The 26,702-nt window shown below is 45.6% G+C and overlaps 1 protein-coding gene across 1 annotated transcript in view; it reads left to right on the top strand.

Annotated features, from left to right (window-relative positions):
- Positions 1-26,702, top strand: part of ptprdb (protein tyrosine phosphatase receptor type Db) — a 95,122-nt gene that overhangs the window by 2,280 nt on the left and 66,140 nt on the right. The window contains exons 2-3 of the mRNA XM_056280094.1: positions 16,829-16,974; positions 19,336-19,477. Of these exons, the coding sequence (XP_056136069.1) occupies positions 16,829-16,974; positions 19,336-19,477 (288 nt within the window). The remainder of the gene's footprint in view (positions 1-16,828; positions 16,975-19,335; positions 19,478-26,702) is intronic.

The following is a 26,702-nucleotide window of genomic DNA, read 5'->3' as shown; positions in this document are numbered from 1 at the left end:
AAAAGTTCAAGAGCAGCAGCGGATCCTCATCCCTATCTGTGCCGAAAAGAGGGAGAGAAACTCTTCTCCACTTTCCTTTAACTGCCGAAGCCCAAGAGAGGGCATCCCCGGGAGCCGAGACTGGGCGGGGTGGCTCCAAAGCGGCTAGCCACTCTTGGCGCTTAGTCTGTCACCGGAGAAGGTCATTGACCAGGCTTTCAATGGATGACAGCTCAGATTTAATGTTGAAAATCTCAGCAGCGGACTCCATCGTTGACCACTCGGTCCCTCACGTGGTCACACCACGACCGGGTTTGTAAAGTAGGGAGTTTCTCAATACTGGTTAAAAAAAAAAAAGCGAAATAGTGAACCTATCCTTTAAAGGAAAGCTGAGTAGGCTGAAGCAGCCACAGGCATCCTGTAAGGTTTCAAAAGCACACAGACACACACAACACAGACCACACTTGTATGCTTTCACACCTTATGCCCCCTCATCTTCTGGGTTAGTGTGAGGGGTGCCCAGTAAAAGGGTTGCCCAGTAAAAGACTCAGTCATTCATCAAAAGAATGGTGGCCTTAGACCTCCTGTATATGAAAAAGAGGAGGGTCACGCAAGAAAGGAGGGCAGAAAGGATATTTTTCCCTTTTCTGATCCCTCAGTGCTTTTCCTCGCTGTCGTCTCATTCTTACTTAGTACTCTATTGCTCTTTTCTGTCTCTCTCGCTCTCTCACAGCCTTGTAATCCCCTGAGAAAGTAAGGATGCAGGGCTTGAGGGGAGGGAAGATGGGGGAGGCAGCTCGTTTCTTTCTTCATCTCATTGTGTATGACATGGGATGCCTCTTTCAATATCAACAGCGGGGGCTCAGACATTTGAAAGTTCAGAATTAAAATAGAGGCTGTTAGGACACTGAAATATTTGGTGCTTGTCGCGTGTGTGTGTGTTTCAGAAATGTTTAATGCAGTCTGAAGGGTGGGTTTTGGTTGCATTTATCTTCAGTGAAACACAACAAAACAGAGGCTTTAACAGAAGGTTAGGCTTTGTTTTTTGTTCTTTAAAAGAAAGCCTGCTCTTACCTGTAAAAACACCATCAAACAACACACCTACACAACATTAAACGTGTGCACATACACACACACAAACAAACACAAACTGACCAGAGGGTATTAAGAAACAACCGTATAACCGTATATTTAGAAACTGCGTGACAATACATTATATGCGGTACGATCAGCCTTCATGTAAGTGCTCATACAATAATGCCGATAGTGCACTTAGCTTTGCATGTGTGCGGACATTTGCGAGTACTGTGTGTTTGTGCACCTCTTCCATTCTCACTCAACCTCTCCTCTGCAGTCTTTGTTTCTCTGTGTGCATTTTGAGGGTGAGCATGCATGCGCATGTGTGATATCTATCCCATAGATTAAGAATAATGCCCTGATCCTGTTGCAAACTAGGCCAAATGCTCCGTGTTAGTGGTGAGATGCCATGTGCAGGAGCCTGCAACCCTCTGTGTGCCACTCACGGTGAGCAGGAGCAATTCACTTCGAAAGGTTCTCTCAACTGACCCTCATTTGCTACAGGACCAACAAGCTGTCATCCTTCCCCTCGGCCCTGGGATGAAACTGTAATAAGCCCAGTCGAAATACAGCACAACAAAATGGCCCCACTTTATAGGCCCCAGCAGTGAAGGTATTGTTGTAGTGCAACCCAGTGTGTTGGTCAGCAAACTTTTACAGTCTTGAGACCATTGAGTGGATAATATTTCTGTAGTGGAGGTTATAGGTAATGTAAAACAAATCACCCTTGGTACTGACCATATCCTTAGTGACTTGTAAAACCAGCTCCTCTCCACTCTACTGTTTTTTGTTTTTTCATTTGCCCACTGTCATTACTGTATTATTGCCAATGTGGAGGAAAAAAAAACACGCTCCAGCAACAAAGTCAATATATACAACTTGCACAGACATGAATGAACTCAGCATTTCTCATTTACTCGAAAAGTAAAATTTACTCATAACAGTTTTAAGTTCTCTGCAGCACTTAAGCAGCATGAAACTGTGAGATTTGATGTCTAATTGAACTGTCAGTATTTTACCAGACAGAGCGACGTCCTTGAGGCACAAAACTGACTATTCAATTTCAAACTATTCAAGCATCCCACAATGAAACAAGACTTCCTTTATTTAAGCTTCTATAAGCAAAGCACCTAGCACGACCCAACACTTATGAATTTCCATGTGAGTTCTCTTTTCAGTGCTCCTCTGGGCACATAGACAAAGGTAGAGGTCTATGGAGGACTACGTTAACAATCCTGCTCCCACCCACGACTGCATGATTTCTGATTGTTCCCGCCCATTCCCACATGTTTCATCCTAGTCCCACTTGCTGCCGCAGAGATTCTGATCACTCCTGTTTTCTATTGAAATCCTGACCACAGCAGCTTTCACATTACAAAAACAGTACTCTATTAGCCCTTTATTATTTCTGACACTGGTTTTGAGTAAAGAAATAAAAGAGTTTTAAACTCAAACAAATAGATTTAAGTTATGTAAATGAACACCTAATTAGCATTGATGCAAGAACAAAATTAAGGTACTACTATGAAATTAAATGACAGCAATCATAGATTACAAAGTAGCTTTCTGTTTCCTTCCAAAGCAGACGAAGCAAGCCCATGTCACCATAACGCCACTTGCATGACTAGACTTGAAAAAGGAATCAGTCTTCTTCTGCCTTTTCCTTTTGTGCATTCCTTGTTTCTTGCATAACAAAAAGAACAATGAGAATGTTGAACAATGTCAAACTCATTGAATGTCGCTGGCAAACTACCAGTAACGCTAGCACATACTATCAAGCTAGCCAACATTGGTCTGCTATAGACTGCTAGCCCATGAATTAGCAGCTGGCTGAGACAACAGACATTTTAAACTGAGGGTGAAAGAGATGTCCCAAAAAAGAGGGGGACATTCAGTCTTTAACTTGCTATCTAGCTGTGAACATGGTATCTAACTAAATAATGTCAGCTACCATTAGCTTGCATTAAGTTTGTTCGCCACCTGGCTTTTATTTGGAATGATTGAGGTAGCTACCTAGCTAGCTAGCACAATAACTAGGATAGCCTATTTCATTTGATGTTCAATGACTAATGTTAGGTGACACATCACATAACAAGACAAAGTTACAAAAGAAAATTCTACTTTACTAACCAGTTACGTAGCATTTTATACCTCTGATCTCTTATTCTCTAATCTGTCATCACTGCCAGCAGCGAGTGACAGAAGCACTGTTTCTGAATCCACGTACGTAACTTTTAAAAAAAAAAATTCTGATTTTCTCCCAATTTAGTGGCCAATCGATCCCTATTTTAATTCAAACACCCACCCTCGTACTGCATGCGTTCGCCAACTGCATCTCTCCGGCTGGCAGTCTCGAAGGAGACGCCTCCCCACTTTCGTGACAAGGCGACTCCAGGCCGAACCACTGTTTGTTCCGACACACACAGAGACGCGTTCACGTGACGAACACAAGCCGACTCCGCCCCCCTCCCGAAGACAGCGTTGCCAATGATTGCTGCTTCATCGAGTCTGGCCATAGTCGGATCTGACGAGACCCGGGCGCGAACCCCAGTCCCCAGTGGGCAACTGCATCGACACAGAGCCGATGCTTAGACCGCTACACCACCACGGACTTCCACGTACGTAACTTTACCATACTTCAAATATTTACTATTGCCTCACCTGGTGGGTTTGTAAAATGGTTTAGATTGTCTGGATGGCCCTTCAATCAGTCTAATTTACAATTAAATTTAGCAGACTTTTATCCAAGGTGATGTACATCTGAAAGTTAATATAATACAAGCAAGGATCTAGTCAGAAGGCGACAATACAAGTAAGTGTAAAAAAAAACTAGGTTCAAATCTGATAGGACATAAGTGTCAACAGGCAGTACACAAAGGCAAAGGTGCGTAGAAGTGTTTTTTGCTTTTTTTAATACCGTCAAGTGTGGAGGTGTTCAAGAGCTGGGTCTTCAGCTTCTTCTTAAAGATGGAGAAGGACTCAGTGGATCGAATGGAGTTTGGTAACTCGTTCCAATTTGACCAATAGGTTTTCATGTATATGTATGGAAATTCAGTTTCTTTTCGTCAATGACTACCTTGGGAAAATGTGTGTGCGTGTCTGTGTGTTTGGGGGGGTGGAATCATGTTTCTGTAAACGCGTGGGTTCACAACACCTGTAACACCCACAACCAGTGTGTTGATCCGATAGGGATATATGGGGTTTATTCCATTTATCCTGCTCTCAGGGGATGCTGTAGTATATTCCAGCAGTCATTGGGTGGCAGGCGGGGAGACACCTGGACAGGCCGCCAGGCCATCATTTACTGGAGGACATTAGGGCTGTCCTGAAACCTTTCTTCCAAGCTTCGGATATTCGGCGTAATCTACAAATTAACATCTGAATAGTTGTTCAAAATTATTTAGACCATAAAAACAATTCAAGGCATAAGACTGGTGACGGATGATGAATTGCAGTCACAGTGGTCATTTGTTCCTTTTACACTTCCGTGTGGATAACAATACGGATCAGCTGAAGGTTGATTGAAAGGATATACAGTGCATCCGGAAAGTATTCACACCCCTTCACGTTGCCCACATTTTATGTTACAGCCTTATTCCAAAATGGATTAAATTCCTCTTTTTTTTTCTCATCAATCTACATACAATACCCCATAATGACAAAGTAAAAAAGGTGTTGTAGAAATGTTTGCAAATTCATTAAAAATAAAAAACTGAAATATTGCATGTACATACGTATTCACACCTTTTACTCAATACTTGGTTGAGGCACCCTTGGCAGCGATTACAGCCTCAAGTCTTCTTGAGTATGAAGCTACAAGCTTGGCACACCTATATTTGGGGTATTTCTCCCATTCTTCTCTGCAGATCCTCTCAAGCTCTCTAAGGTTAGATGGGGAGCGTCGCTGCACAGCTATTTTCAGGTCTTTCCAGAGATCTTCAATGGGGTTCAAGTCTGGGCTCTGGCTGGGCCACTCAAGGACATTCACAGACTTGTCCCGAAGCCACTCCTTCGTTGTCTTGGCTGTGTGCTTAGGGTCGTTGTCGTGTTGAAAGGTAAACCTTCGCCCCAGTCTGAGGTCCTGAGCACTCTGGAGCAGGTTTTCATCAAGGATCTCTCTGTACTTTGCTCCATTCATCTTTCCCATTGATTCTGACTAATCTTCCAGTTCCTGCCGTTGAAAAACATCCCCACAGCATGATGCTGTCACCACCATGCTTCACTGTAGGGATGGTATTAGCAAGGTGATGAGAGGTGCCTGGTTTCCCCCAGATGTGACGTTTGGCATTCAGGCCAAAGAGTTCAATCTTGGTTTCATCAGACCAGAGAATCTTGTTTTTCATGGTCCAAGAGTCCTTTAGGTGCTTTCTGGCAAACTCCAAGTGGGCTGTCATGTGCCTTTTACTGAGCAGAGGCTTCCGTCTGGCCACTCTACCATAAAGGCCTGATTGGTGGAGGGCTGCAGAGATGGTTGTCCTTCTGGAAGGTTCTCCCATCTCCACAGAGGAACGCTGGAGCTCTGTCAGAGTGACCATCGGGTTCTTGGTCACCTCCCTGACCAATGCCCTTCTCCCCCGATTGCTCAGTTTGGCTGGGCGGCCAGCTCTAGGAAGAGTCCTGGTGGATCCAAACTTCTTCCATTTACGAGTGATGGAGACCACTGTGCTCTTCGGGACCTTCAAAGCTGTAGACATTTTTTTGTACCCTTCCCCAGATCTGTGCCTCGATACAGTCCTGTCTCGGAGGTCCACAGACAATTCCTTTGACTTCATGGCTTGGTTTCTGCTCGGACATGCACTGTCAACAGCGGGACCTTATAGAGACAGGTGTGTGCCTTTCCAAATCATGTCCAATCCATTGAATTTACTACAGGTGGACTCCAATCAAGATGTAGAAACATCTCAAGGATGATCAGTGGAAACAGGATGAACCTGAGCTCAATTTTGAGTGTCATAGCAAAGGGTGTGAATACTTATGTACATGCAATATTCTATTTTTTTTATTTTTTTTAAATTTGCAAAAATTTCTACAAAACCTTTTTCACTTTGTCATTATGGGGTATTGTGTGTAGATTGATGAGAAAAAAAGGAATTTAATCCATTTTGGAATAAGGCTGTAACATAACAAAATGTGGGGAAAGTGAAGGGGTGTGAATACTTTCCGGATGCACTGTACACGATCGTTGTTGTTTTTGAATGCTCAAATGACAAACGAAGCAACTCACACACTTGGCATCATGTCTAAGTGAATAGCTTTACCCTTATTCATATATTTTGAAAATGATGCTAGGTTAATCGGTGTCATTAAGGCCTGTAGCCTAGCTACATATGCTATCAGGTTAGTAAACCAACCAAATCAGGTGTTGTGCAGAAATTTCTCTCCCTGCCAAGATTCCCCCTCCACAAGCACATATTAAGGATCTCCACTGCTGTGCAGGCTGCAATAATCTAGTTTTTTTGCATGGACATAAAAGCTGTTTTCTGAAGGACTCCGCTCATTTGGGTGTTATCTTAGGCTTCACTACAGGATAGTTAGTCAGGATACTGTATATAAAAAATTCTAACCTGGCTTTGCATGGAAAAAAAACAAACACACAAACCTGAGTCCCCCTAATACTAAAATAATGTTCAAATAGCAACCTGCCAAACTAGTATCTAAACTTTTCAGATATTTTGGGCCAGGCCTAATTTTGCATGTCTGGTGAAGCTCAGTTTCTCATTTTCTTGTATTGAATTTAGTTTTTCATCCCGCGGTTATGATGCTTACTATCCACTCCCGCCCATGTTAGATTAAAAATGTCCCACACCCGTAATATTTGTGTTGGGTCCCGCGGGACCTGCAGGAACCCAATCCTGTTGCAGCCCTGTAGACCAAGTACGATAGCTTCTCAAAGCCTGTATAGCACAGTAATGGCCGTTTTGTGAATTTCATCATATTCATATTATATATTGACCTGGAGTTGAATTAGGTTTTTACTTCCCATATGGCATCACTTCAGTTTCAGTGAAGTATTTTCCTAGTTTTCCAATAAATGTTCAACACATTAATGTTCATGTACTGAATGTGTGTGCATATGTGATTCACATGTGTTTGCATTTGTGTGTGTTTTCACATGTTTTTCTATGTGGATTACATGTTATATACGTGTCCGTGTATGTAAGCTGTGGTCGTGATGTTGAGATCAGACAAGAGATTAAACTCTAAGTATATACGGATTCGTGTGAGTGTCGTGGGTCCATGTTGCCAATACACGAGGTGGAGTAATGACTCCCTGGAATGAGATGAGGAAGAAGGGTCACGAGGTTCAAAGGGCCTTGGCCCCGGGGATTAGTTTAGGGTGTGAAACAGATAGGCCTATAAGCAGAGTTATACGTGGATTCTGGGGATATTCTGGGACTAATTGGTATCGCCTGACACGCTGGGTCCCGACAAAATGTGTCATGGCTAAAGTTGTGGTTCGATGTCTTTACTTACACCTTGTTGGAAAGTGTTAAATTGTCAACATCTCCTTTCGACAGTTGGGAAAATGATAGAGACACTTGAACTGTTGCTTGTATGGAGAGGACCAAATGACCGAGAGGCCTTTCTTTATAGAATAAGATAACAGGTCAAATAAAACTTTAACGACACAAATAAATAAACTTGCCACAAATAAACAGGCAACGATTTATTGCCTACATTTATTTCGGTCATGATCCAAACCATGCTCCGCCGCTCTGCTAATGGAACACCAACTCGTCTTTAAACCCAATAAATTTGATTTATTTTGCTAAACATAAATGCTTGGCAAACCTTCATCATAGACTCAAGGGCACGTCGTTTTTTTCTAATGAAGGTCATGTAATTGGTTTAAATCATCCAAGTTCTCATAAGTTTTAGATGCATACAATTAAAATGACACTTATAAAATGATTGCCTGACAAGCTTGTGCCGGCCATGTCTGCGTTTTTGGTCAGTGTAACTGGGATATGCGGCTTTTATTTATATTCCTCTTGTCAGGGGGTACCATTTATATTCTGAGTAAATGCCCTTGGAATGCCGTAGTTCCAAATTCAGACAATTTGGTTCACAGCTCCCCACAGAACTCGAGTGTTTCAATAAGTTTTCTATCTTTACCCATTAGCGTCAGTCCACATGCAAGGTGGATTGGGCTGGCGGAGTGGAGTTATCCAGACCGTGTTGATGAGAAACAAATCTGTCTGTTCTGCCGCAGAGGCATTCCAGTGTGCCGCCGTGGCCCAGAGCAGTGGGCTATTAGCAGCTAGCATAGCTGTGCAATCATCCACAAGTAATGGGCTCTGACTAGCGTTAGCTTAGCGTTAGCTTAGCAGGTGCACCCATCTGTGAACGGCGGAGGACAAAATAGCATCGTCTTAGCTTTATTTTAGCTGAGCACCCAACTGCGAGTAATACCGACTGACCAGCATTAAGAAAACCATCTATTCATCTGTATGGGAACCCAGCGCTGACCTATTAAGTGAAGTACCACTGGGTAGTCATTGAATTTTAATGACTTGTGTATGAAAAGAGACCCTATTTGATTAATCCCCCCCTTGTGTTTCTACCAAATTAACTCTTATTAACTAGGCATTGCCAGACCCCTGGGGCGGCCATGGTGGTCTCAGTGCTGCAGTGATTGAACAAGCAATACTACTGGCATTAAAAGTTGCTGATGCTGCTGATGAACTGATGCTTGCTGCAAAAGAAAATAAGTTCGAGCTCGGCCTAATTTCACCACAGTTAATTCTCGTTTTCCAAAATCGGATTGCCTATCATTTCCACGCTCAAGCTGACCACAGACACTTCACAATCTGACACTGGAGCCGTACATTTTATGTGTCGCAAAACAGTTTTAACGCTTTAGTCACTTCAATTTTGCAAAAGTTTCTTCTTTTTTTTTTCTTCTATCTTTTAGGCAGAAACTTAATTATAAACGAATTTCATTGCCTCTGATTATGTATTTCCCCAGATGTAGCCCAGTACATTCTGTATACATATATATGTATGTATATCTGCAGCAGAGTGATAGCAGTCTCTTCTTGTTTATTGGCTCCAACAATTAAAATTCATTTCCGCAGCAAAGCTGATAACGCTGCTGATAAATTTAATCAGCTGGTTTTACGTTAATGTGTTTTAAGTTATGGTTCTGGCCGAATGCCCGCCCACTCTCGAGGCGGGTTATCATGGCCCTGGCTCAGGCCCCGATATTGGCCTTGTTCCTCTGCTTGTCTAACAAGCCTGACTCCTCTCTCTCAGATGAGGAATCATCCGCTAACCGCCCACCACCGTATACACAGCACTAAGCAGCTGGATCACCGCTTGGCAAAGGCTGTAATTACTCACTGCCTGCCTAACTATCTTCACAAACACGTGGCAACATATGCACACACACACAAACACAAACACACAAACATGAACCATAGTGTGTGTGAGAAGTGAATACAAATGCTTGGTGAGTCTTACCAACATCTATAATGACCTTCTTTTTTTCCAACTTTTTGAACACTCACAAGTGCTGCACACACATACACAAAGACATCTACAGTCTACAAGACAATATAAGAAAACGTCTCCCACAAAGTTCTGCAATGGGAGTGCATCTGACGCCCCTCTAATCAAGAGGTCACCAACTATCAATTGTGTGCCTTCTGCAAGGGGAACATTATTTCACTTACATTCATTATTTTGACTGTGTGTGTGAATAATTGCCAAACATAAAATGGATGTAAGATATTAAAGAGCTTCACCCTCCTTTACTTTTCCTGTAGTGGCCTGAAGCATGCTCAGACACACACACACACACATATATATATATATATACACACTCTCTCTCTCACACACACACTCATGCATGCGTGCACGCACACAAGGACACGCACAGACCCACAGGGTTTGTTAGCATTAGCATCTGGACTCCTCCATCTGCTTCTTTTACCTTAAACCGGGCTCTTCTCCCTGAATAAGCACAGCCAGCTCTTTTTTTCCTCTCTCTCTCTGTTCTTACTTTTACTCCCATCCCATATCTGACAATAAACAGTCTCCCTCTCCTCCCACGTGAAGTCTTTCTTGACTAAGTCTGTCCATATTTCGTGTGAAATTGTCGTCTGTTCCATGCTGCCATTTTCACCATCCATCTATTTCATTTTGTCTGTTCATTCTGAACGTCACCTGTCGTGTGCCTTTTTTCCCCTTAAATGAGTGGAGAAATTGATGGCACGCAAGATGGAGCGTGCCAATGCACGTGCAAATACAAATGAACCGTCTCAGTTAGGTTTTTGGGTAAACAACGGAGACACAATACGCATCAAAATCACAGCAGAATTAGCAGGCAAGCTCTCTCCCTTTTTGACCTTGCAGCCACAGGACTTCCTATGGCGCCTGACTAACCCCATTTGACTGTCCTCTCAAAGATGAATAGTTTGCTCTTAAACTACCGTGTTCCAATCTTATTTCATTATATTTCTTTTTTTCCAGAGGCTTTGCAGCAGTATCTGTTCAGATCTACTCTCTCTCCTCTCTACCCAGCGTGGAGATAGCATCCGTCTGCCGGCCCGCCGCGATGTCCCTCTGCACATTTCTGTTAGCTTACTTTTAAACCTCGGTGCTTTCCTCAGAGAAGCCCCCTAATGGGGCTGGGATTCAACATTATGACAATGTTTAGGGGCGTCTGGGTAGCGTAGCAGTCTCTTCCGTTGCCTACCAACCCGGGAAGGTGGTTCGAATCCCCGTGTCACCTCCGGCTTGGTCGGGCGTCCCTACAGACACAATTGGCCGTGTCTGCGGCTGGGAAGCCGGATGTGGGTGTGTGTCCTGGTCGCTGCACTAGCGCCTCCTCTGGTCGGTCGGGGCGCCTATTCAGTAGGGAGGGGGAACTGGGGGGGAATAGCGTGATCCTCCCACGCGCTACGTCCCCCTGGTGAAACTCCTCACTGTCAGGTGAAACGAAGCGGCTGGCGACTCCACATGTATGGAAGGAGGCATGTGGTAGTCTGCAGCCCTCCCCGGATTGGCAGACGGGGTGCGGCAGTGACCGCGACGGCTCGGAAGAGTGGGGTACTTGGCTAAGTACAATTGGGGAGAAAAAGGGGTAATATGCAGGGGAAAAAAACCCATTACGACAATGTTATAGTGCCGATTTGACATGTACTCTAATTTTACAAAAATCATAAATATCATGGTGCGGTTATTATTCGATATTCGATATACATTTTTCTGAGGACTCCGCCCCCCTGTAAAATGTGAAAACTGCAGAGATCCAAAGGAAAATGTGCAACAAAAATTAATTTTAAGCCACTGTCTTGGAAAAGTTTTGAACACGAGTAGGTTTCTCTGAGAAAACATCCCATCTGTTCAAATTCAGATACGCAGAGATGTAGAAACCATTATCAGACCACCTCACAGCATCTGCTCATTGTGTTTCAATGCTGTGATCCAGGGGAAATGCTGCAATATTGAAATTGTCACAGCTTAGTATTGCGATTTGGCGCTGAATTGACCCCCCCCCCCCTGCAAAGTAGGGTCTACCCATGGGGTGGGCAGACGAGGGAAGAGGACCCTACAGTATTTTATATATATTGAAATTTCTAAACCGATGATTTCGTTCTAAGACGTGTTACAAGATTCAGCTTGTCGCTGAGAAAACCTATAGTGTTATTCTGGTGAGCGCAGCATTGCTCTCTGTCACATTTCGTGAAACAGGAGGAACACTGGAGCACCCTGTTGCATTCGGAGGGGGGAAAAAATCCAAATAACTCATTTTTTTGCCATGGTGAGTTCAATTTTCCTTCTCACAGGATGAGGCCGTACACCGCATGAGATTCCCTTTTCAGGTCTGTACACAGCAGCACTCCCCTCCCAGGCTCTTCTGCACCGGCCTGCTGAAACACAGCCGTAGAGGCGAAGAACCTAATTTCTGCTCCGCTGCTCTTCGTCATCCATCTGAGCTGCTTCTGACTCCCTCTGCCTCCCGAGGTGAAGCTCAGTCCCCGGACACCTTGCCACCCTCTCTCTCTCCTTTCCATCTTATCAGTGCCGCAGATTTTCACCTTTTGCCTGGGCGCTCATACGCTTCTACGTGAAGTTTGAAAGTGTAGATTTGAATAGCCAACGGTGCCGAGGCAATCTCTCAACACCAGCCGGCACCGAAGTTTATCACCAGCATCACACAACTCCCGACTTGAAACAAACGGTCCGGAGAGGCCAAGCGGACTTTGTAATCCCCGCCATCTGTTAGGTATAACTGATCCCACTATATAGTGACATTATGTAAGCCACCCTTCATCCATCCCTCCATCCATCCCTCCATCCCAATCCTCTGACAACGCCCCCCCCCCACCCCACCCCTCAAACCACTGGGCACAAATAAACGTGGCAAAGATTGGTGTTGTCTAATTCCATCTTTATCTCTGTCTGTGAGCTTCCTGCTCATAAATTTTTTCTTAAATTTTTCCCTCACTTTTTCTGTTCATCTTGGGTTGTGTTAGGGAATGCTGGAATGGTCTAGAGGTGCCCAGCCGTAGGCACCAAAGGGCCCAGCTCTTCCTATTTCCTCCACATGATTTGACCTCCCCAAAGAAGTGTTTCCATCTATACTGTTTTCTTTATATCTGTCTGTGAGCTTCCTGCTCAAATTTTTTTCAAAAAATTTTCCCGACTTTTATCTCTATCCATTCATCTTGGGTTGTGTTTGGGAAGGCTGGAATGGTCTAGAGGTGCCCAGCTATAGGCACCAAAGGGCCTGACTCTACCTATTTCCATCCACTATCCAAGCTGCTTATCCCAGTCGGGGGTGTGGGATGCTGGATCCTATCCCAGCAGTCATCGGGCGGCAGGTGGGGAGACACCCTGGACAGGCCGCCAGGCCGTCACAGGGCCCACACATTCACACCTAGGGACAGTTTAGTATGGCCGATTCACCTGACCTACATGTCTTTTGGACTGTGGGAGGAAACCGTAGCACACCCATGCAGACAAGGGGAGAACATGCAAACTCCACACAGAGGACGTCCTGAGATGACTCCCAAGGTTGGACAACCCCGAGGACTTGAACCCAGGACCTTCTTGCTCTGAGGCGACCACGCTAGCCGCCGTGCTGCCCTCTTCCTATTTCCTCCACACGATTTGACCTCCCAAAAGAAGTGTTTCCATCTATTTTGTCTGCAGCTAGCGTGGTAAACCGTGAAGCTCACCAGGTGTCCATATCCAAAGTAATACGCTAACTTCTACCGTGTTGTCCTTACTGGCCAGTATGGCCACTCATCTGCTGTCAAACCCTCATGATCTCTGAAAAGATGATGCTGGAACAGATAGCAAGGGGGTGAATGACGGAGGGGGAAGACTAGAGAGGCTGAAGAGTGGCAACCATAAAAAGAGAGAGAAGGAAGCAGATGCAAGTCGAAGTGAGAGTGATGGAGAGAAGGGAGGAGAGAGGATGAATACAGATAAAGAGAGAAAAGTGGAGAGCATATGGTCGTATCCCCCTCCTCATTAAGTCTGTCAGTGTGACAGAAAGACTTATGTAACCCCCCAGAGAGAGAGGGAGGAGAGAGAGAAAGAGAATCAGGGAGGAGGTTGATAAGGGGAACAAGGAGAGGAGAACCCAACGCAGCAGCAGAAAAAACTAGGGAGGAAGAGAGACACTGGGAAAGTGAAGGGGGGGTAAAGAGAGAGAGAGCAAGAGAAAACTAAGATGGAATTAAACATGCACCCTAGGAAGGATGCACAAAAAGGTTCAAGAAAGAGTAAAAGACGGAGAAGATGGAAGCTGAAACAGGAGATACTATATACCTTGCCTTTCTAGCATGACTCTGCTAGCTTTATACTTCTCATTTGTATTGTGGCAGAGAGATTAGCAAAAGGATTAAGGGAGCGACTTTCCCGCTCCTCATTCCTGCTCTCTCTCTCTCTCTCTCTCTCTCTCTCTCTCTCTCTCTCTCTCTCTCTCTCTCTCTCTCTCTCTACCTCACTCTCTCTCTCTCTCTCTACCTCACTCTCTCTGTCTCTCTCTCTACCTCACTCTCTGTCTCTCTCTCACTCTACCTCACTCTCTCTCTCTCTCTCACTCTACCTCACTCTCTCTCTCTACCTCACTCTCTCTGTCTCTCTCTCACTCTACCTCACTCTCTCTGTCTCTCTCTCACTCTACCTCACTCTCTCTCTCTCTCTCTCTCTCTCTCTCTCTCTCTCTCTCTCTCTCTCTCTCTCTCTCTCTCTACCTCACTCTCTCTCTCTCTCACTCTACCTCACTCTCTCTCTCTCTCTCACTCTACCTCTCTCTCTCTCTCTCTCTCTCTCTCTCTACCTCACTCTCTCTGTCTCTCTCTCTACCTCACTCTCTCTCTCTCTCACTCTACCTCACTCTCTCTCTCTCTCTCCACCTCACTCTCTCTCTCTCTCTCCACCTCACTCTCTCTCTCTCTCTCTCTACCTCACTCTCTCTGTCTCTCTCTCTACCTCACTCTCTCTCTCTCTCTCACTCTACCTCACTCTCTCTCTCTCTCTCCACCTCACTCTCTCTCTCTCTCTCACACACGCATACTGTACGTACACACACAGTCATGCAAATACATGGTTGCAGGCACGGACATACAAAGATGGGTCTAGCTGCAGTTGCACACACACACACACAGACACACACAGACATTGGTTTTCATCCAAGTGGATTTGAGCTGCAGTCAACATGGCCAAGATATGATGGACCAGCCTGTGTCTGCCTGCATTATGTCTGTCTGCCTGCCTGTCTGTATTTGTGTCTGTCTCTCTCTAATTACCTTGTGTTTATACCCTCCCCCTTGTTTCTTTGTACACCTTCTCTTCTACTTCTTCCTCTCTCCCCGTCTTGCTCTGCTCTATGCTCGCTCTCCCACATCCTCTCTCTCTCTCTCTCTCTCTCGCTATCACTCTGTCTCTCTGTCTCTCTTTCTCTCATTTTCTTCCCTGAGAAGCTTAGCTTTTCCTCCCTCTCTCCCCTCCCCCCCTTTTTTAAACGGCAAAAAGCAATTTCTCTCCCTTTGTCAGGACAGTTGCTGGTAAGCCCTTAAGTAGGGATTTTCTGGTTTGGCTGGAATGCCATTAGGCGAGCTGGCGGTGACGTGCCGTGACTGACGTGTGGAATCTTTTTGATGTCATGATGTCACAATCAGGCGGAGGCCACAGTCAGGATATTGTTGGCGTCCCCCGAACGAGGGGCTTTAGTGGTCATGTCAGGAGTAAGTCTTCATAAATCCTTTATGGCACAGAAATATTAAGCTTCTTTGGTGGTACGGGGACAGAGGAGAACATGGCAGAATGTGCGCACACATACTCACACCGTGCACATATGCAAAAAAAACACGCACACACGGCGCCCCCCCCCCCCCCGAAGTGCATGCACCCACATTAATGCACACACAAACATGCAAACACTGGTTAGACATGCTGAGGCACCCATGCACAGATGTGCATAGATGCACAGGAGAACAGCACATCCCTCGGTATATTTTAGTACATGCACCCAAAAATACAAACGCACGCACACACGGGCTCACTAACGCACACATTTATTGGCTCGCCGAAGAGAGGCATGCGTTGTTTGATATTGTTCTGATCTATTTGGATTTGGATAATCTGAGCAGTTCTAGGTACTGCAGCAGTTTCATTGCTCTCTCTCTCTCCTCTCTCACTCTCTCTCTCTCTCTCCTCCTCTCTCTCTCTCCTCTCTCACTCTCTCTCTCTCCTCCTCTCTCTCTCCTCTCTCTCTCGCTCTTGCACTCTGTCTGTCTGGCTCTCTCTCTCTCTGCTGCTCTCTCTCGCTCTCTCTGTCTCTCTGTGTCTCTCCTCTCTCGCTTGCTCTCTCTCCTCCTCTCTCTCTCCTCTCCTGTCTCTGTCTCTCCTCTCTTTCTCTCTGTGTCTCCTCTCTGTCTGTCTCTGTCTCTCTCTCCCCTTTTTCTCTCTCTCTCTCTCTCCTCTCTTGCTCGCTCTCTCTCTCTCTCTCTCCTCCTCTCTCTCTGTCTCTCCTCTCTTTCTCTCTGTGTCTCCTCTCTGTGTCTCTGTCTCTGTCTCTCTCTCCTCTCTGTCTATCTCGCTCTCTCTCTCCTCTCTTGCTCGGTCTCTCTCTCTCTCTCTCCTCCTCTCTCTCTGTCTCTCCTCTCTTTCTCTCTGTGTCTCCTCTCTGTGTCTCTGTCTCTCTCTCCTCTCTGTCTCTCTCGCTCTCTCTCTCCTCCCTCTCTCTGTCTCTCTCACTCTGTCTGTCTGGCTCTCTCTCTCTCTGCTGCTCTCTCTCACACTCTCTCTGTCTCTCTCTCCTATCCCCCTCCAGCTCATCCTCTCTCTCTTTAACTTCATTTTCTCTCTGGCTCTCTCTCTCACACACAAACGGGGATTTCTTTTTTAATACAATAGAAAGCTCAGCCATAGAACGTTAAACACATGCAGATAACAGATTACGGTCCTGCAAGTGCATCTTATGGTGCCGATGCACGAGCGCACCACGGCAATCCACTGCACAATTTATACACGTGTGTGTTACACTGAGGAGAAAACATACTGAACGTCGCACACAAATGGTTTTCTCGTGTCTTTTCAGAGAGCACATAAAGCACACACAGACACACACAAACACACACACGCACACACCAATCAATAAACACACATGCACACTCCACTATACACACAGACATGCACAGCGGAAAACAGACACACCCTTAATACTTAGCCCACTTCTCTATTTACAGCATAAAAACTGTGCTGTGGCATTAAAAGCAGAGATAACATTGGGATGTGTCTTCCCGTGCAGTTCCCCCCAGATTCACTCGAACCCCTGAAGACCAGACAGGCGTCCAGGGCGGAGTGGCGTCCTTCGTTTGCCAGGCCGTCGGAGATCCCCAGCCCAAGATTGTCTGGAACAAGAAAGGCAAGAAAGTCAGCAACCAAAGATTCGAGGTAGGGTGATATCTCAGTGTCGGGACGGGGACGTGACGAAATCTAATTCTGCAAACGGTTTTAAAGATTCTCATCCCAAAATAAATACAGTTCACATACTGTACTTATTTGCTTGAATTTGGGGAATGCTATACATAGTTGTGTAATTTCCACCCAGTGCAATAAAAGCACACGACCTCATTTAACGGATTCGATTGGCTTGACTGTGTCGCTTTCATGTGTACTCGGCAGGTTATAAAGTCCCTTATTTGTGGTATCAAAATAAAACAGCTCTAATCTGGCCCAAGTGTTTCATATGTCAGCTGATGCCTCGAGCTGGATGAGATTGTTTTTTCAGAGAGCGCTTTTTAGTTCCCTGAGGTCCTCACCTTTAATTATTTCACCACTTCCTCATATTATTCTTAGACAGCGATCTAAAACCAGCTCCTCGCCTCCCCAAACACTGTCACCTCGAGTTCAGGGAGCGTTTCCCTTTAATAAGTCTGGTTTCCTCATCCGGGTCCCTTCCTTGTTGTGATTAAATAACTGGGGGGAGATATTTCATATTTAATCTAACAGATATAAACTCAGAGCACCCATATTTTCCCTCATTATTACTGTCAATCAAAGATTGCATATCTCTTTATTGGATTTCAGTTTGCAGAGAATGTCTCTGAATTTGGGATCCAGCAGTGCATACATGTATTATGCAGCAGATGTCATTAGGTTATCAGATTTTCAAATCTTGTTAAGGCAATTGGAAGCATTATCGGTGTACTTTTTGAAAATTGCCTTAAGACATGTTTAAAATGGACATCTTGAAAATGAAAAACACATGACTTACGGACTGAATTCGAGAAGAGTAGGTCTTTGCTTCAGCTCCAAAACCCATGCATTCACCCCCTACTCCCCCCACCAACTTCAAGCTTCAAGGTAAAATGTTAAGTCGTTTACCTTGGGGCATCGGGGTAGCGTGGCAGTCTATTCCATTGCCCACCAACATGGGGATCGCCAGTTCGAATCCCCGTGTTACCTCCGACTTGGTCGGGCATCCCTACAGACACAACTGGCCGTGTCTCCGGGTGGGAAGCCGGATGTGGATATGTGTCTTGGTTGCTGCACTATCGCCTCCTCTGGTCGGTCCGAGCGCCTGTTTGGGACGGCTGGGAGAGTGGGATAATTGACCAAGTGCAATTGGGGAAGAAAAGTGGGAGGAAAATCCCCCCCAAAAAAAATCTTTTACCTTGAAGTCAAACGTTACTTTCGGTTTACAAGCGCAATTGAGAAGTTGTGTTCATCCCCCCCGAGATGAGGGGTGAGACGAAGAGCCCAGTGTTTGTGAGCAAACACTGGGCTTTTGTTGGCCAAGCCCTAACATATTTCACAACCCTCACTCCCGTGTCTCAGTTTCTGTAGCCTCAGACCTATTTGTTACTACCTCAATAAAACTCTGTGTGTGTGTGTGTAGGAAGGAGAAATGAGGTCAAAACAAAAAATCAATTTTCATCTTCTATGCCTGCTTAATCTTATTCAGGGTCAGAGGGCTGGGTGGGATGGAGTGGGGTGGGGATGGGATGGGGGGCTGAAGATTATCCCCCGCAGGTATTTGGTGGGAAGTATGGAGACACTGTCGACCCGTCGCCAGTCCATCATCACACGGTCCAGCCACACATACCAAACACAAGGGGTGCCACTCATATCGACAAGCAACTTAGAGTCTCCCGTTCACCTTACATGTATGTCTTTGGGTCGCGGGAGGAAACCAGCTTACCTGAACGAAACCCACGTGACCATGTGGCGTGTCGCCTCCATGTAGAAAGTCAACGTGAAACATGCAGTCATGTTTATTCAACGTGATACCATCAGTAGCAACCAAATTTTCCCCCCCTTTCTCTCCCCAATTGTACCCGGCCAGTTACCCCACTCTTCCAAGCTGTCCCAGTCGCTGCTCCACCCCCTCTGCCGATCCAGGGAGGGCTGCAGACTACCACATGCCTCCTCCGATACATGTGGAGTCGCCAGCCGCTTCTTTTCACCTGACAGTGAGGAGTTTCGCCAGGGGGACGTAGCGCATGGGAGGATCACACTATTTCCCCCCAAACAGGCACCTTGACCGACCAGAGGAGGCGCTAGTGCATCGACTAGGACACATACCCACATCCGGCTTCCCGCCCACAGACACGGCCAGTTATGTCTGTAGGGATGCCCGACCAAGCCGGAGGTAACACGGGGGACTCAAACTACCAATCCCCATGTTGGTAGGCAACGGAATAGACCGCTACGCTACCTGGACGCCCTAGCACGCAGAAATTTTTTTTTGGGGGGGGGGTGTTTTTCTCAAGTGCATTATGCTTTCACAATGCTCTTTATGTGTTGTTCCAGGTGATAGACTTTGATGACGGATCCGGCTCGGTCCTGAGGATACAGCCTCTACGGACTCCCAGAGACGAGGCTATTTATGAGTGTCATGCTTCCAACTCCGCGGGAGAGATCACTGCCTCGACCAGGCTCAACGTGCTACGAGGTCAGTTTTAATCTGGGCTGCCAACTTCCGCAAAGGAAAATACAAAACGTGACGCTCAGTGTGGAGCGTTTCCTATATTGATTCTCAACTGATGATGTTGTGTTGAAGCTTGTTTACTTTCCTTTGGTATTAGATGTGCTATAGGCCTAAAGAGGAAAGTTTGATTTTAAAATGACATGATGACAGTGTATTAATATTAGTATTATCATTGGTCGGTGTCGTAACCATAGTATCTTTCCAATCAGAAGTCATCACCACTTGATTGTGCCATAAAGTTATTATTTCCCAGCGTTGTCCAATCAGGATGTGTCGTCAGTCGCATCGCCACTCACAGACACAGAGAGAGAGAGCGAGAGAGAGAGAGAGAGGGGTAGTGGGGGACAGGCATCATAGACAAGCTGAGGAGTAACAGAGAAGGAGGGTTTCCTTCCATTTCCTGCAATTTGTTCATAATCGCCCAGTTTTAACAGTCTATCTATTCTCTCCTATACGCCTGCACTGAATTTGTTCTCAAAGATACGGGGGGGGGGGGGATTCACAGGGCACTTTTAAACCCTAGTCAAGTCAATTCAAGTTAATTTTGTTTGTAGAGCCTAATATCACAAATTACAAGTTTCCCTCAAGGGGCTTTACCGCAACACTGCATCCTGTCCTTAGACCCTCACATCAGAGAAGGAACAACTCCCTAAAAAACTCTTAACGGGTAGAGAAAATAGGAGGAAACCTCAGGGAGAGCAACAGAGAAGGGATCTCTCTCCCAAGACAGACAGACACGCAATAGATGTTGTGTGTACAGAATAAAAGACAATTCACAGAATACAACACTGACAGAGGATAACAGAATTTTAAGATATATGAAGAATATGATGAGGAGGATGCCAAGCAGTGTCCAGATGCCACCAGAACAGCCCAGGACCTGAGCCACGTGACCACCATCACCATGTAGACCTGACCAGAAGACAGACTACACATGCACACGGTAGAGAGTCACGTCACACCATTCACGTACATGGGAGAAGAGGCAAGAAAAAACATTGGTCACACACAGGAGTGAGAGAAAGATACAACATTGAAACAGGATAACAACATTATAGGGATTTATAAAATATGTGAAGAATGGGATGAGGAGGATGCCAAGCAGTGTCCAGGTGGTGATCACTATCACCATGGAGACCTGGGAGGAGGACAGATGACATGTGCACACAGGGGAAACTCACATCACACCATTCACACACACATGAGAAGAGAAAGGAGAAGACATCATTCAGAGAGAGAGAAAAGACGTGAGAGAAGAGAACAGTTGCAATACTCTAATCTCATCGGCAGAACAGTGCTTGATACATTCATCCAGACAGAAACCGACCCGCTATGCAGTACAGGTCATGAAGTACTCAATTTAAAGGCAACTAATTGTAGGTTAAGGCAAAAAGATTAATTTTAAGTTTGGATTTAAAGGACTCAACAGTCTCTGATTGTCTGACGGAAGCAGGCAGGTTATTCCACAAGAACAGGGCCCGATAGGAAAAGGCCCTGCCACCAGCTGACTTCTTTTTTTGATTTTTTTTGGATATTCCCCCTTTTTCTTCCCAATTGTATCTGGCCAATTACCCCACTCTTCCGAACCATCCTGGTTGCTGCTCCACCCCCTCTGCTGAGCCGAGGAGGGCTGCAGACTACCACATGCTTCCTCCGATACATGTGGAGTCGCCAGCCACTTCTTTTCACCTGACGGTGAGGAGTTTCGCCAGGGGGACATAACATGTGGGAGGATCACGCTATTCCCCCCAGTTCTCCCTCACGCCTGAACAGGCGCCCCAACCGACCGGAGGAGACCCTAGTGCAGCGACCAGGACACATACCCACATCCAGCTTCCCGCCCGCAGACACGGCCAATTGTGTCTGTAGGGACGCCCGACCAAGCTGAAGGTAACATGGGGATTTGAACTGGCGACCCCCATGTTGGTAGGCAATGGACTAGACCACTACACTACCCGGATGCCCCCGACTTCTTTTTAACTTTGGGTACCCACAGGAGCCCTGTATTTTGAGAGCAAAGTGCTCGAGATGGGATGTACAGTTTAAGACAGGTAAGATGTGGCAAGCCCATTTAGGATTTTATAAGTCAGCAGAAGCACCTTGAAGTCTGATCTAACATGGATAAGAAGCCAGTGAAGGGAGACAAGAATTGGTGTAATATTGTCAAATTTTCTAGTTTTAGTAAGGATACTAGCTGCATTATTTTGAACCATCTGAAGACTTTTCGTACTAGCATGTGGCAGACCTGAAAACAGAACATTACATTAATCAGGTCTGGATGAAACAAATGCATGTATTAGACTCTCTGCATCAGTCATGGACAAAAAAGACCAAATTTTAGCTGTTACATAAGGGGGAAAAGGCAGTTTTAGCGATTTCTTTAATGTCCTTATCAAAGGAAAGGCTGGGATCAAACATAACGCATAGATTTTTGGCTGCCACACTTTGTGAAATCACAGAGTTGTTAAGTCTGTGAATGTTCTCATTCATCCAGGTCATGGTTATCCAAAGGAATTGAATCAAGTGCAACTGGACTTGGTATATATCCGTGAAGACGTTTCGCCTCTCATCCAAGAGGCTTCATCAGTTCGTGCCTTTCTGACTAGACCAAGCTAGTCTGACTGGCTGGTGATGAAACTCAGATATTTATCCTCTTTGGAGTCGTTATTAGAGCTATTGATGTCCATGGCTTTTTGTGTTCCGATGTTTAGCAATGCCCGTCGTTATCAGAGGTATTGATATGTGTGGCTCTTTTGTGTACCGATGTTTAGCCACGTCGGTCGTTATTAGAGCTATTGATGTGCATGGCTCTTTGTGATCCGATGTTTAGAAGCGACAGTCGTTGGGGGTGTTAGTTTCGACTTCATTAGTGCTCCATTCAGTGGGCATGAGTCGTTGGAGCCGTTAGTGGCTGACTGTTGTTCTTGGAGGCTAAGCTTCTTGAGCAGGGGTGCCCAACTCCAGGCCTCGAGGGCTGCAGTGTCTGCGGGTATTTGTTCCAACCATGCACTACACCACCTGATTTAACTAATTCCTTTCCCTCCTTGGTCCAAGAGGTGAGCTAATTAGTTAAATCAGGTGGTGTAGTGCATGGTTGGAACAAATACCCGCAGACACTGCGGCCCTCGAGGCCTGGAGTTGGGCACCCCTGTATCTTGAGTCTCCTGGGTAGAGATGAAAGGATGGCATTGTAAGTGGGAGATAGGTGGTGTCGCAGACCTCCTCCTCTGTTGAGGGATGGTTTTTCCAGTTTTGCATAGATGGCTTCCTTCACCCTTCTTTCAAACCATCTATCTTCCCTGTCCAAAATGTGTACGTTGCTGTCCTCGAAGGAGTGTGTCTTCAATTTTTCACAGCAGCCAAGCAGGCCTCTAAATTAGTCATTTGAGTATGATCATCAGCCCTTATAGGCACATACAGCTGTGTATCATCTGCATAGCAGTGGAAATTTATTCCATAACTGCATATAATTTGGCCAAGAGGTGAAATATAAAGAGAGAAAAGTAGAGGGCCAAGAAGCTAGCCCTGGGGTATGCCATATTTAACGTCAGAGAATTTCGATGTAATATTATGGCAGACACACTCTTTTCTTTCAGCTAAGTAGGAATTAAACCAAGAGAGAGCTAAACCAGACACCAAAATTACAATTTAATCTATCTAATAGTATGCAGTGATCAATGGTGTCAAAGACTGCACTGAGGTCCAGTAGTAGAAGCATGGCAGTGGAATCAGAGTCCATAGCAAGTAAAAGATCATTCAACACTCTGATCAGAGCCGTTTCAGAAGAGTGACAGGCCCTGAAAGCTGATTGAAAAGGTTCATATAGAGTTTTCTTCTATATGGGTCAAAAGTTGTTGATACACAACTCTCTCTAGTACTTTAGAAAAAAATGGAAGATTAGAGACTGGTCGATGGTTATTAAGAGACCCTGGATTGGGGTGCAGTTTTTTAAGTAGAGGTTTAACCACAGCTGTCTTAAAACTGCTGGGAACAGTGCCAGTAGTAAGTTATAAATTAACAATAATCCGTAGTGTAAAAACATTCAGAGAAGGTCAAGACTATGTAAATTTGTGATGATTAAGATGTATTTTAATACTTCATATTTGTTTTATTTATTATCATCTCCTCTGTTTGAAAATCTCCATGGACGATAATAGCGATAATAATAGCATCAGCTTGTGATAATTCATGGAGACATTCAAGCTTCAGTGTTGTCTCTGTGATCTTGGGTCTACTAATACCATAATCTAGCCAAAATCCGCTCTTAGTGACCGGTAAGTACAGTGAAGCATCTGTTTTTAATTACGTTACACTAACTTCAAGACTGCAGAGGGGAAACTGTGTGCTTGAGGATTTTGTTTTAAATACAGATATCGATGCTGGCATTAACTTCGGTCTGCAGATGTAGATGGTAATGTTAGTGTCTGAGGTGAATTCCATTAATGTTGATGGTGGGATTGGTGTTTGCCTGAGCCCTTTAATGTAGATGGGGATGGTTGTGTTAGCTGGAGTGCATTAAAAGAATATAATGTAGTTAAAAGCATTGTCGGAGGGTGAAGGTCCTTGACTGTGAATATTCGCATAGCCTGCCTTTATGTGCTCCAAGGGACGGGAAGCACACCCCTCTCCTCTCTGTCTCCTTGCATGCTCTAGGGGATAGTACGTACAACACACACTTCTTTCTCTCTGTTCTGCTCTTTCTCTCTCTTTTTTCAGTCAGTTATTTTTTCTCTTGTGTTCTCTCTCTCTCTCTCGCTCTCTCTCTCTCTTTCCCTGTCTTCACATGCTCTTAAGGCCACTAAATAGCGAGCTCTAAATTATTCACATCACACCACTCTTTGCTTCTTGCACACCGCTCCGCTGCGTCCATCCGGAATTTTCTTTTCTCTTACACACACACACACACACACACACACACACAAAGAGAGAACGGTTTGTCTGTGTGTGTGTGTGTGTGTGTGTGTGTGTGTGTGTGTGTGTGTGTGTGTGTGTGTGTGTGTGTGTGTGTGTGATCTTTCTTTGGCTACCTTTGATGGAAACTGGTTACCCCTCTTCTTCGATTTTCGTCACAGAACGCATGCAGACATGCATACACATGCAAAGACGCACACGCACACACTCACTCATCCTGGGCCTTAGACAGTCAGTCTTTTATGTAGTGATTAGCGTCTTTCTGTTCCTCAGAGGAGTCATTGTGTTGCGGATGAATAAGAGGTCACCTGCGTACCGCTAATAGCCCCTGACAGACTGTCAGTCCAAATGTCAGTTAGACAGTCAGACACATATGTCAGAATCACAGACACAGGAACTGAAAAGCAGAGCCGCCGCACATAAACACTCTCTCTCTCACACACACACACACACACACTGTCTCTCTCCCTCTCTCTCTCTCCCTCTCTCTCTCTCCCTCTCTCTCTCTCTCTCTCTCTCTCTCTCTCTCTCTCTCTCTCTCTCGCAGTCACATTCATGCATACAAAAAAATGCACATAGGCTCACAGTTATACACACACAGTCTTGTCAGTCATGTCTCGTTGTCCCTCCCGGCTCTGTAAAGACAGCTCCCGTGACTGACTGGCTGACTGAGGGACAGGATGGATCTCGTGTCAAGGTCAGCTGGCATGAGTCCCACGGATTACAACAAGGCTAATTGAAAACTTGGCTTCCTGTAAAAGGCTCTGATTGGAAAGGCTGACATGATAATGATCATGGGGGGGGATTAACAAAGTTATTAATATTTCCTCAAGACCTTGTATGCAGCGTCCAGGTGGCGTGGCGGTCTATTCCGTTGCCTACTGACATGGGGATCGCTGGTTCGAATCCCCCTGTTATCTCCGGCTTGGTCGGGCGTCCCTACAGACACAAGTGGCCGTGTCTGCGGGTGAGAAGCCAGATGTGGGTATGTGTCCTGGTCGCTGCACTAGCGCCTCCTCTGGTGGGTTGAGGCACCTGTTCAGCGGGTGGGGGGAACTGGGGGGTAATAGTGTGATCCTTCCATGTGCTACATCCCCCTGGCGAAACGCCTCACTGTCAGGTGAAACGAAGCGGCTGGCAACTCCACATGTATCAGAGGAGGCATGTGGTAGTCTGCAGCCCTCCCCGGATCGGCAGAGGGGGTGGAGCAGTGACCGGGACAGCTCGGAAAAGTGGGGTAATTGGCCGAGCATGTGAAGACAGGGAAAGAGAGAGAGAGAGAGAACACAAGAAGAGAAAAAAAGTGGGGTAATTGGCCAATTGGGGGAGAAAAAGGGGGGAAATCAAGGGGAAAAAAAGGATCCTGTATATATATATATATATATATATATATATATATATATATATATATATATATATACAGATCAGGCTTGTTGTGAAGTTTTAGAAAAATTAACATTCAGCTAACTGTTTGATTACCCTATCCCCTATAACCCCAACAAAAATCTCCTGTGACCTGATCATAAACGACAAAAACAGGTATGCGTGCAGGTCCCCATTACACTCCTCGTATTATGCCTGGGCTCCCAAGAGAAGGACGGGTCCTGCGGCTGCTGGAATAATGCTAAAAACAGACATGCATTCTCCCAGACTTGCAGCGAGTGAACTCTGTGTGATGTGTGTGCATCGCGCTCAGGTCTTATATAAAAAGGACAGTATTTGTGCAGTAGTTCCCATAACCGTGAAGACCGGGGCTCCTCCAGTAGCTGTGAAATGATCTGGATCTCTCACAGTGGGAACGTTGTTGTCGGAATACGTCCAAACGGAACAGCGGGATGTGTTGAGGGCTCCGAGTAGAGTTACACTTCTCCACCGACGACCTCTAGGGGTTCGTAGCTGTTCAGCAGCTCTCTCTCTCTCTCTCTCTCTCTCTCTCTCTCTCTCTCTCTCTCTCTCTCTCTCTCTCTCTCTCTCTCTCGCTCTCTCTCGCTCTCTCTCTCTCTCTCACACACACACACACACTTTTGTGGCTTTGTTTCAGACCCACACTTGTGGTGCTGCTTACACCTGTCCCAATGATGGATGGTTCCCCCAGGGCTGGCTGTTTGTGCTGCTGCTGCTGCTGCTTTGTGTGTGTGTGTGTGTGTGTGTGTGTGTGTGTGTGTGTGTGTGTGTGTGTGTGTGTGTGTGTGTGTGTGTGTATATGCGCATTAGCTCACCCAGTTCACACGGTTTCGCTGATGTCACTTTACACTTTGTCACTTGATCATCACATTAG

The sequence above is a fragment of the Lampris incognitus genome, chromosome 5 (assembly GCF_029633865.1).
Source record: "Lampris incognitus isolate fLamInc1 chromosome 5, fLamInc1.hap2, whole genome shotgun sequence".
Classification (NCBI taxonomy): Eukaryota; Metazoa; Chordata; class Actinopteri; order Lampriformes; family Lampridae; genus Lampris; species Lampris incognitus.
Note: the sequence above shows the minus strand (reverse complement) of the source record. Positions and strands in the feature narration are given on the sequence as shown.